Raw genomic sequence first — 12,603 nt, 5'->3', positions numbered from 1 at the left:
CCCTAGGCCTGGTCAGTGGCCTGCATGAACCAGGAAGGCTCTAGAACACACCCAGAATCCTCTGTATCACGCACAGGTTACAGGGCTGGCTGGTTTACTTGGCAGGTAAATTTACACTGGTGGCATCAGGACAGGAATTTTGGGCAGATGACCAATGGACGCACTCAGCAGAAGGAGCAGGAGAGTCCTCAAACCCAGCAGGGCTGACTTACCACATTTTGAAGGAATACACCTTACCAATCGACAACTCAATTAAACCAAAGCCCTGGGACTTAAGAACATGAAGTCCACAGTCTAAAATTACCTAACTGCACCACAGCAAATCGAGGTGGAAAGAACTCTCTGAAAGTAGAAAGTTTGAAAACCACTGCACTATGCAGTTTGTTATTTTAAAACTTGGAAATCTATTTCACTGAAAATAATGGGATGCAATAAAGGAAACTTTCAAATAAATGTGGTCAAGAGAGTGTTGAAAATTGGTTTAATTCCCAGGACTTTGGATTAATTGAGTTGTGGATTAGGCCATTAGAATGTGTGCTATGCGGAGCATGATAACGTACATATTTTTACTAGAGTAAAATGAGCAATTCAGCATACAAGAGTTAGTGCCAATTCCCCAAGCACTTTTGAGATCAAATGAGCTTTGATTTATTTTTTCAGTGTCAGTATGATTTAAATGAACAGAAAGACATAAAACAAAATGTAAAGGAAGACTTAGTAGCAAGTCCACTTCTTCAGATTTACGTACTTTGTTGTCACTAGTAACAACTGTGTGCTGTAAAACCTGGGAAATGAGTGGGGAGGTTTTTTTAAGCATATGGGTGGAAGCTAATTAGCTCATCCTGCTGAAGGAACAAGGAGGGATGATTCTCCCCTGTCGCTGCAGGCACACACTCCCCCGTAGGTCTCAAAATCTGCACTTGAAGGTTGGGGGACCCTCTGGGGCAGTTTGCGGGGGAACACAGGAGCCTGACAAGTGGGGAGAGGGAAGAGAAGGAGACAGTCCCATTGTATGAGTAGAAGTCTGCTCGCGCAGTGTTGGATTTTGCCATTATTTGTATTTTTAAAAGCAACAAAACTTGAACCTCTTATATTTATGGGCACTGGTCTCTTCCTTAATTTATACTTGCCTTACTTTAAATATGAGTACATTCTAATCTTACAGAAATAGATGCTACTACCCTGAAATTGATTAGAATCCCTACTTCTTCCATAAACTTTCAATGAAGCAGGGAGAGACCCTTTCACATGCACAACTGAGAATACAACAGGGTGGGTAAACGGTGTGAAGAAGTAACTAGTCCATATTAATTCATCCAGTGTATGCTCCCCCAGTTACTTAGAATGAAAGCCACTAGGCAAGAGCCATGTCTCTGATCTGTCATCTGTGCAACATGTAGCATGCTGTTGGAACTGAACAAATGGTTTAATAATGGTAGATTTTCGAACAAAAACATCTATGCAATCCTATGTATCAGCCTTGGCTGACAACAGGTTCTGCAATAAGAAATGTCTTTTCTGTGCCCAGTTCCAACATCTACTTCTTCCTAACCCTGAAAAGTAAAGATTTCTCTCCCCTCAACTGTACAGAGACACCTCAAAATTCTATATAGAAATTAATCCCATTAAGGACATTAGCTCTTACAGCCTTTGGCGCCCCTGTGGGGATTTACCAAGAAGTTAGGCCACACGATGAGCTTCACTGCACCATTCTTTCCTGCACCATGGGGATAACACAAGTAGCCCTGGCCCATGCGGCAGCTCCTCCCTGTGTCAGCATCAGCCCTCAAACAAGCTGACAACACTGGCGTGGGGGGGAGGAATGAATGTGAAAAACCTGGAAAACCTCTGAGTTGGGAAAACCAATGATCTAAGTAAGGGTACACAAGGGGTCTCTCAGTGCAATTCAGTGCATGCCTACTTAGAAGTAAGTCCCACTGACTTCAGTGGGCCTTCCTTCCAGTGTATGTATAGCATCCTTCCCAACCTGGAGCCCTCCAGATGCGTTGGAACACAACTCCCATTATCCCCAGCCAGCAGGGTGACTGGCTGGGGTTGATAGTAGTTGAACTCAAATATATCTGCAGGGCGCCTGGTCAGGAATGTAGGATTGCAGCCTATGTTAATTAGAGACCTTGGTTTGAGAGGAGGAACAGTAACGGATAGTTAACTCTTTGCAGTTATACTTTCTACACAGCTTTATATCTCTCCTGATATCCAAATAACAATGTCTCTTTCCTCTACACTGAAGATACGATTTACTGATAAGCATCTTTAAAATCTCCTGTAAGGGCCAGCTAGCACGAAGTCATGCACAGCAGTATTTCAGAGTTTTGGTGACCAAAGACATTTGTAACTAAACTGCAAACGCCTTCTATATCAGCTAAGAATAAAAGGCTATGGAACAGGATTAAGTTTTAACAGTAATTCCAAATACCATTAGATGTTTCTTTAAATAAAAACAGATAGATAAATCTAGATCAAGAGATTTACTGAAGCACCACATTACAAGCTTTGAGATATGATCAGAGTCAAGACATCCACCTAGATCTGTGATTAAATAAACTGATGGACAGCTTTGAATTATAACATCAGCCCTTTTCCAGCGTATTTATTTGAGTTGCACAAAGTAACTCGTGTTTTGAATTGTCAAGTTCAATCCCTAATGATTACAGATGACAGCTTAATTTAAGGGAAGGCTCAGCCCCAGGACTTGTTCTGAATCCCAGGATTCAGCCCTAGAAGAAGTGACTAATAACAAAGGAGAAAGTATCTTTCACCACTAAGTCACAGCAGCCACACAGCATCTGGGATCAGGATGACAGCAAAGTTCCTAGATGAGAGGGCATGCCTTCCTTGAGCCCCAGGTCCCTTCCCCTCTGTAAAACAGCTTTCTGTAACCTGGGTCCTGCCAAATCTTTTAGACCACAACTCCCTTCAGCCCCAGCCAGCCTCGTCAATGATCAGGGGTGATGGGGGTTGTAGTCCAGCCACTGGAGGCTGGTGGTGGTGATGTCAGTGGGGCAGAAAATCCACTCCAGGTTTTAGTCAGAACTCTAAAGGACTTCTGACTGCTTCACTCTGGACAGCTCCGTTAGAGTTCTGACTGAAACCTGGAGTGGATTCACCGCACCATTGACATCAGCGCCACCAGCCTCCACTGAATCCAACGCTTCTGGAAAGAACCAGGTTGAGGAAGCCTGCTGTAGATGTTAGGAACACAGGAAGCAGCCTTATATCTGGCCAGACTATTGGTTAATCTTGCCTGGGATTGTCTACTCTGACTGGCAGGACATCTCTTGGTCTCAGGCAGAGGTCTTCCCATCACTTGCTTTCTGACCCATTTAACTGGACATACCTGAGTTCGAATCTGGGACCTTCTGCATGCAAAACATGTGCTCTACCTGGTGCCCTCCAAATGTGTTGGAATGCAACTCCCATCATTCCCGGCCAGCACAATTAATTATGCTGGCTTGGAATGATGGGAGTTACAGTTCAACACATCTGAAGGGCACCAGCTTGGGGAAAGCCGGGCTATGTTATCTCCCCTAATTGGCTAGTTACAAATGACGAGGGTGAGTAAAGCAGAATACTGAGTTGAACTTGGGTCTTGTCTGCAGGACCTGCCCACCAATGCTGACTTGAGGTTCCTTTAGCATGTTGTGCACCCTATGTGCGGGAAGAAACAAGCCCTTATTTGTGCTGGTGCAGCACAAGAGTTTAAAAGCTCCTTACAGTGTGAGGATCCCTTCATCGCACGTGCTAGTGCTCCATGTTCATGGAGGCTGTGGAACAGGCAAGACAATACTGCACATGCCAAGGAATGTGGCAAGAAGGTTTTAAAATGTTCAGAACTATTTCCCAAAGCCTGCTTCTACAGCAGCCCAAACACAAAACAGTTAAAATGGTATCTTTTATTGCTTTGGCTTGCAGGCTCCCCATAGGCATCTGGTTGGCCCCTGTGGGAATCAGGATGCTGGGACCAGATAAAACTTTTAGTCCAAGCCAGCAGAGCTCTTTATATATTCTTATAGCATATTTGTGCTGTTTTGTTGATTGGCGCATTACTAGAACTGTGACTTCCGTTTGTTTAAACTGTACATCACCCAGAAAACTTTTGTTATTTGGAGACTAATAAATGGAGTATAAGGAAATAACTAACTAAAAACATACCGATGAAAAAGATTTCTAGGTAAACTTCAATGTCTGTTCAAACATGCAAGCAGTCAGCTTTTCTTCCCCTTTTGATTGATCAGGGGTAAGGAACTGCATGTAAACTATATATTTATGTATGACTCTGGTCTGCATCTCACCCCTTTCTCCCTGGAATTTGGGGCAGGCTAATGGGGCAGTATACTATTTTATTCTCATTAAAAAAAAAACCCTAAAAAACATTAAACTGAAAGACAGTGACTGGCCCAAGGTCATCAAATGAGACCTGGGATTTGAACACAAGTCTTCCAAGTCTGTCACTGTACACTGTACCCCGACTCTCAGTAGAATGCTTGAACTATCACAGAGATGTGAAAGGCAGGAATAAAACTGGTTTTTCTTGGAGGGCGGTGGTAGTTCTGGGTCTTTACATCTTTAAGTATAATGTACACTTTATTACAATTCCCACAACTGTAGCAAGAATTGAGTTTCTCCACATAATCCTGCACCTAGAGATAACTAGATGGGACTGTTCAGAAGAGAAAGAAAACGTCCTGCCTCCATATGTAAACTCGCTGTCAAGGTTCCCTTATGACCTGGACCCCCTGAGCAACCCCTTAAGGATCTCTTGCCTCCTTAAGAGTCCCACCTTCCTTCTTTTAAACTTCCCCTTCCAAATAACATGGGGTTTAGATTGTAGGTGTGGGATGACGGACACTCTAGGCACAGCAGGGTTTAACTACAACAGTTTATTAGTGGGTTTAAAGCTAGCAAATCACAACTAAAGGTATTTACACAATAGAGCTGCCTGATACAAAGGCATTAAAAGAAAAGAAAATTTGCAAAATGCAAGTTCCTTTACCCTAGCTGTTCTTAGACTTTTCTAGGCTGCTTCTTCCTGCTCACTCTTCAGACTCAATCCCACTTTAGGCTCCGGATGTCTCTGCTCTTACTGGCTCTCTCGCTCTCTTTATATACCCTCCTCCCTCAAACACGAAAGTACTGCTTCAAACCTGAAGAAATGAAACTTAAATGGAGAAATGAAACTGACACCCAACTGGAGAAACGAAACTACTCCTCTCAGGGTTACTCCCTCTCAACAGAAAACCCCAGGCCTCTACACCTGACCATTTTCCCCTTTGCCTCTGTAGGCCTCAAACCTTCACACTTGCACTCAAACATAGCTGTCAGGTAGGCAACCCACCAAAATGATATCACTCTTGCAACATATAATTTTCATATTTGGATTTTTTTACAAAAAGATAAAAAGAGTACCTCTGTACCTATTACAATACGTTTTTAATTAAACTTCTGTTTATAATGAAGAAAGTTATAATGAAGCAGACCATTTCTTTTCTCATAACATTTGTGCCGCGCAATGTATGAATTCCCCCTCCATTCCCTAAAAAAATCATTGTTCTAATCAAAGTTTAATACCAGGTCTAGAAGACGGTTTGCAAAGCCTTTTTAATGCTAACCATGATTAATGTCATTATTTATTTATTTTATTAAATTTCTTAATTGCCCATCTGGCCGGTCACCCGGCCACTCTGGTCAATGTACCAGACAGTTTTAAAACAATAAAATTATACATTAAAACATCGTATTTCTAAAAATACCCTTACCCACCCCAAATGCCTGCCTGAACAACGATGTTTTTAATGCATGGCAAAAGCTCATTAGAGCTCATTCAAGAGGGGGCACGGCGGAGTTCGCTAGGGAGGGAGTTCCACAGAGTGGGGGCCACCACAGAGAAGGCCCTCTCCCTCATCCTCACCAGCCTAGCTGTCCTGGCTGATGGGACAGAGAGAAGGCCACCCGAGCGACCTGTCTGGTGTTGCTGGAGGCGCTCCTTAGGATAGGATGGGCCGGAACCATATAGGGTTTTAAAGGTCAAAACCAACACCTTGAATTTGGCCTGGAAAACAACTGGTAACCAGTGCAACTCCTTCAGCACCAGAGTGATGTGATCACACCGGAGGCTGCCTTTAAGCAGGCGAGCCGCCGCGTTCTGTACCAGCTGCAGCTTCCAAACCATCTTCAAGGGTAACCCCACATAGAGCACATTACAGTAGTCTTAGACGAGAGGAGACCAGGGCATGTACTACTGATGGAAGCAGATGGTCGGGAAGGTAGGGGTGCAGCCGCTGTATCAGATGGAGTTATTACAGCACTGTCCGGCTCACAGCTGACACCTGAGCCTCCATGGACAGCTGGGAGTCTAAAATGACCCCCAGGCTGTGGACCTGGTCTTTCAAGGGTAACCATTCCCTATTCAACACCAGGTCAACATCCCCCGAAACTCCTCTGGTCTCCCACCAAAAGTACCTCCGTCTTGTCAGGGTTCAGCTTCAGCTTATTCTTCCCCATCCAGCCACTCACCGTCTCCAGACATTTGGACAGGGATTCTACAGCCAACCTTGGTGAAGATTTAAACAAAAGGTAGAGCTGCATGTCATCCACATATTGATGACACCGCACCCCAAACCTCCTGATGATAACCCCCAGTGGCTTCACATAGATGTTAAATAGCATCGGGGAGAGAATGGAACCCTGTGGCATCCCACAAGTGAGTGGCCACAGGTCCGAAACCCACTCTCCCAGTGCTACCGTCTGGTACCTACTGGAGAGGAAGGACTGGAACCACCATAATACGGTGTCTCTAATTCCCAACTCCTCCAGGCAGTCCAGGAGGATACCAGGGTCAACAGTATCAAAAGCCACTGAGAGGTCGAGGAGAACAAGGAAGGAGCATTCGCCCCTATCCAAAGACCTCCTCTCATATCATCCACCAAGGCCGTTTCTGTCCCATGCCCAGGCCTGAAGCCCGACTCAAATGGATCTAGATAATTGGCTTCTTCCAAGTGTGTCTTCAACTGTATTGCCACCACCTGCTCAATCACCTGGCCCCAAAACAGCAGATTCAAAACTGGGCGAAAGTTGTTCAGAACTTGAGGATCCAAGGAGGGCTTTTTTAAAAGCGGTCTTATCATTGCCTCCTTGAGAGCTGATGGCATCACTCCCTCCTCAAGGGAGGCGTTCACCACCACCCTGATCACCTCACCCAGCCTCTCTGCAGCTCATAATGAGCCAAGATGGGCAAGGATCAAGTAAGCAGGTGGTCGGCCTTACAGATGAAAGCACCTTGTCCACTCCATCAGAAGGAAGAAGCTGGAACCAATCTCACCAAACTGATTATCTGGATTCACAGTGAGCAACTGGACACATTGGGGGCAAAGTAGGCAAGGCCAAGGAGCACAGGGAAAGGGCCATGGCTCGGTGGTAGAGCACCTGCTTTGCATGCATAAGGTCCCAAGTTTGATCCTTCGCATCTCCAGGTAGGGCTGGAAAAATTCCTGCCTGAAACCCTGGAGAGCTACCGCCAGTCAGTGTCAACACTGCCAGTCAGTGTCGACAATACTGGGCGAGACAGACCAAAAGTCTGACTCAGTATAAGGCAGCTTCCTATGTTCCTATGGTCCAAGATCAATTCCTGCCCACCACAAAAGTCCTTTAGGCTGTGAAGGAGGATGGACACACAGACACAGCTTAAAGGATCACATGGGGAACAGAAATTGGTCTCAGAAAATATGCTTCTTCTCAGGCCAATTTCCTCCCTTCCCCCATAAAATTTTCACAGGCCTTAACACTGCACCATGTGGTTAACAATGACAAGGAAATGCAGGATTTGCCCCTTGAGAGGGGAAGATGCAAGAGTGTGAACCTGCTCCTAATTTCCCCACCATAGTTAAGAGATCAGGAAGGCTACATCTACACCAGGGTGTTATAGCATTTTGGAGCCACTGTGGCCACAATATTTTCAAGGTGTCTTGCTTTATACATCATCTTCACCTCCTTTTATTTTTTTAAAAAAGTGTGATGGATCCTCCACACACATTAAAGGAGAGCCGAAATGGGTTTCAATGATCGCCTCCAGCCAGCGTAGGTGGTATCACTGCAGTCACTTGATTACTGCATGCCCAGTTCACAGCACAGTTAATCCAAACACACAGCTCCCAGGAGGACTGGATTTTGCTGAGCTTTGATGGTTTGGGATTAAGGGAAGTACAATCATGATGTAACAGTTTCATTTTACAGTGCAGTTGTTTACTAGAGGAACGTTAGAAAGGCAGTTGGTAGAGAGGTGCCCTCCAACTTGTACTTAGGGTTAAGGTCATCAGCAAAAGCAAAATGAAATCTCATAATATATACAGTAATTAGTAAATATGGGAAATACAAGTGCAGAACTTCAACAAAATGTTGTAGTGATTCCCCCTGCCAGACTGAACAGTAATGCTCCTGTTCAAGGCTCCAGCCATCCTGGAACAGGACCCTTGTAGTGTTGTTCAGGACTTGCGTGGAGTGGGGGGGATGTTTTAGAGAGGAGGATTTTTTTTAACCTTTTTTCCTTTCCCACCCTCCTGAAACCTCCCTCTGCCATACTGTTCAGTGCTAAACAGCTCAGGTTCAGCACTGGCTGTCAGCACTGTACCCAAATACATTATTGCTATAACATGTGTGCCTTCCCCAACCTGGTGTTCTCAGATGTTTTGGACTTCAACTCCCATAAGCCCCAGCCAGCATGGCCAATTATCAGGTAGCACAAACTATCTAGAGGGCATAAGGTCGGGGGAGGCTGCACTAAACCACTGTTCAGTGTTATGTACAGAAGCCTTGGGCTTCTGTGCTGCCCATCCCAGTGCAGCTGCAAGATGACTGGAAGTTTTCACTTCCATTTTCAACTAACCACAGTTTCCCCATATGGTTAAACTGGAAACTGTGGTTAATGTTAACTATAGTTTAATGAAAAAAAAGTCAGGATCATTAACCATGGTTTGAAGTAGGCTTCTTTCATTAAACCACAGTTAACATTAGCCACATTTTCCAGTCTGGCATAATGAGAAACAATCATTAGTTGAAAACAGAAATGAAAGCTTCCAATCTCCTTCTCACAGCCAGGCCAGAAGAAAAGCAGGAGAACAGACTGCATGAACCCAAGACTTGTGTGTAGCACTGAAGTGTGGTTTTACTGTTTTTACTGAATCTGTATGATACTTTTTATTATACTTTTGTATACCGCTCTGAAAGCTGGAAGAATGAAAGGCAGTTTATGAATATTTCAATAATTAAATAATAAACTGTCCAAATGCAGCCACAGCCTTACTCTGGAATCAACAGTGTGTTTACTCTAGAACACAGCAAGATGTTGTAGCATCCCTAACACGTCAATCCAGGATCAGCTAACAAGGCTGGCACCTTCTCATCATTGTCAGTGCACAGTAAGCTGCCTTACAGTGCAATCATAATGAGATTTACTCCTAACTCCCTAGCAAGTATGTGTTTAGAACTGCAGCCTTAAGCTTGCAGATGGGCTATTTCCTCGTGTTTCAAGTCATCTTGTGCCAACTTGCCTCCCATTTACAAATACCTCAGTAACACATTGAGGATGCTGTATTTGTAATGGGTAACCCATTATTGCAGTGTCAGACATGTAGGTAAAAGGCGCAACCCGCAGTTGAGAAATGTACACACTGGGATCCACACCTAGAACACTGGCATTTATATCCAGTAATAACACTGACATTTATACCCTTACCTACTGATAAGTTTTCACATCAGCATATGATATAGGTAGAGAGGGAGGGTGAGCCCAGGCACCTTCTTACCACAGGAGCAAACATTCATCCAGTAAGGTCAGGTAATGTTGATCAGGCACAGGAAAGAGGAGTAAATCAGTGTTCTGTAAGCTCTTGTGTCAAAAGCTGAAACAGAATCACCAGGATTTGTGTAAAGGGGCCATGAAAACATATCTCGATATATCTTATGGACTGGAAACATGCCAAGCTTTCTAAAATGACAGAAAGAAGGCTGAGAGTAGAGGACACTCCTGGGATGTCCTCACACATAACCGAACACATTTCTACTTCTGGGCAAAAATATATTACAGGAATACTGTTCAAAGACTTACGATATACAGAAGTAAGGCACTCCAAAATAACCCTTACAGAATTAGCTAACATTTCTTTCCTCTGTTCATCCCAATGCCTTTGTTTGGGATCCACTCAGAAAAATGCTGCCACTCAACTCCACCACCACCACCAGCATTCTCATACACAGTATCTACAAAAGACCTTAATCAGGAATAGGAGCTGCACTGAGGGAAAGGCACCCTACCTTTGTTCAGAGGTACTTTGCGATTACGTCACACATTCCGGGGCGCAACTGGATGTCCGAACTGCCACATGGATGCCGCCAAAAGGCCCTTCCCCATGACAACAGCCCGCACGCATATCACAACACGTACAAGCCCCAAGCATCACACAAGCACTTGAAAAGTAAACACATCAGGGCTAGCCTATCCCTGTCAGCACAGGGGCTGGCCTCCATACTTTGCACGCTATGAGAGATGCTGTGCCCCCTTTACCGGCCCAAATATTGCCTCCTCCACCATGTGGAGCACTGCCACAGAAAAGGGCTTTGCGCTGCCCTGGTTCTGCATGCAAAGCGAGTGCAACTCAGGAATTGACCCCTGGTACAAATTAAGCCCCGCACCACTGGGAAGCCCAAAATTAAGACGACCTCTCTCTCAAGTCCTTTGCAGCTCTACAGTTGAAATTATAGAGTTCCACACACTCCACCCGCACAACTGGGTTGCAGGTTAGAATGCAGAAGATCTCAAGAGCTCACTCGCAGTTAAAGGAGAGCAGCTTCCAGTCCAGCCATCAGTACTAGATGGGCCGCTTCCGCCATTCATGTGGCCAGGGCTCCTTACCTTGCTCACTATATTCTGCTGAAGGCCAGCCGTGATGCGGTGGTACCTCTCGCTGCAATGGCAGTAACTGTCGTTCTTTCCCTCTGGGGTGGGCAATTCCGGGGCAGCCATCATCCCCCGGCTATAGCTGCTGCTGATGTTGCTGTGGTTGTAGCCCGGGCTAGTGGAGAGGCCCCTCGCGGGCAGCGCGGGGTGCCCTGTCCAGTTGCCCTGCCCATCCGTGCCCTTGCACCAAGAGATGGGCTGCACCAAGAGGAAGCTGTCCGAGAACTGGCTGAAGCCGATGAAGAGGGCCGGGATCCAGGTGAGAAAGATGAGGAACTTCTGGTGGCCGCCGCCCAGCCCCCCCAGGAGAGGCAGCACGGAGCCATCGTAATCCAAGAGCAGGGGGCTGCAGGACCCGGAGGGAGGCGGAAGAGGCAGGCTCTGGATCTCCGCCGCCAGACCCCCTGCAGGCGGTGCGGCTGAAGCGGCGGCGGCGGCGGCAGCGGCAGCAGCAGGGTCCGCCTCTCCGGCAGGCAAAGACCCGTTCTCCTCCGGGAGGGGCCGGCCTCCTCCTCTGCCGCCACCCTCCTCTCGTCGCCGGTCTATCGCCATCCGGCAGGAGGAGGTGGAGGCAGCCGGCGCGGCTCACATAGAGGGGACCGCGGCGGGCGACGCACGGCGCGTACTGGCGATGGCTGTCGTCGTTGCCGCCGCGATCCAAGGGCTTCGCGACGCTGCAACGACGGGCCGGAGGTGGGGGGGGAGGAGGATTTCCCTGCAGGAGTCTCCGCCAACCCCTCACGCATAGGTGTCCGCGGATCTGCCTAGGCGCGCTCGGAGACGCCGCTCTCGCGTCTTTGCCTCCCCGGGCTTCAAGGCGCGCCCATCTGCCGCCGCCGCCGCCACTCCCAGCCCGCTTTGCCTCCCTCCCCTTCAGACCTTCGTGGTTCTCCTCCGCCGCGGCCCCCTTCCCTTCTCTCTCTTCCCCTCCGGCCACCGACACTGTGCGGGAAGCCGGGCGGCCCGGGCACAGCAGCTGCTGCCGAGAGCGGCGGTCGCGGCTAAAAGGTCCCTTTCGGGTCACTGGGAATCCAGCGCGAGAGGGCAGCACAAGGACCCGGCGACCGGCGCGTCGAGGTCTCTCGCCAGCCCCGAGTGCCGCACATCAGGCTCGGCCGGGGGGCGATTCCCCTCGCCGGGGATCGGAGAGGCGGGCGGGGCGTCGAAAGGAGCCGCATTCGCTGCGCCCAGCCGAAGCCGGATCCAGTGCGCGGCGGCGCCTTTCCCTTCCTCGGCGCCGGGTGGGCTCGGCTGTCCGCAAGGAGAGGCGTCCCTGCTCGGGCAGGGGGAGGGGAGGCTTCGCGGCAGCGCCTCGCCTCCCTCTCTCTCTCTCTCTCTCACTCCCGCTCCCGCTGCTCCGCCGATGCCTCCGCGTTGCAGTCAACCTGCAAGCCCAACCCCCTGACCCATCGCCCGCCTCTGTCTCCTCCTCTCCCGGAGGTAAAGGTAACAACGGCGGCCGCAGCACCTGCTGCTTCTCCCGCCGCCGCCGCCGCACTAAACCTCCGCGGCCCCCCTCTCCCCCTGCAGGGAACCACAGGAGCGCCCTCCGCCCCTTAGCCCACGAAGGCTCAAGCCCTGGATGACTCGCGGCATCAGAGTTCCCAAAGCTTCGGGACAAGGGCCGCCAGGAG

At 48.1% G+C, this 12,603-nt stretch overlaps 1 protein-coding gene across 2 annotated transcripts in view; it reads right to left on the bottom strand.

Annotated features, from left to right (window-relative positions):
* Nucleotides 1-12,310, bottom strand: part of SLC22A23 (solute carrier family 22 member 23) — a 153,601-nt gene extending 141,291 nt beyond the window's left edge. For both annotated transcript variants that reach the window (XM_084850431.1, XM_084850432.1), the window contains exon 1: nucleotides 10,925-12,310. In XM_084850431.1, the coding sequence (XP_084706557.1) occupies nucleotides 10,925-11,521 (597 nt within the window). In that variant the 5' untranslated portion in view covers nucleotides 11,522-12,310. The remainder of the gene's footprint in view (nucleotides 1-10,924) is intronic.
* Between the last annotated feature and the right edge of the window lie 293 nt (nucleotides 12,311-12,603).

This window comes from Heloderma suspectum, chromosome 4, assembly GCF_057233095.1.
Source record: "Heloderma suspectum isolate Gila_16-S chromosome 4, 16-S_ref, whole genome shotgun sequence".
In the NCBI taxonomy this organism is placed as follows: domain Eukaryota; kingdom Metazoa; phylum Chordata; class Lepidosauria; order Squamata; family Helodermatidae; genus Heloderma; species Heloderma suspectum.
This window is presented reverse-complemented; position numbering and strand designations above follow the sequence as displayed.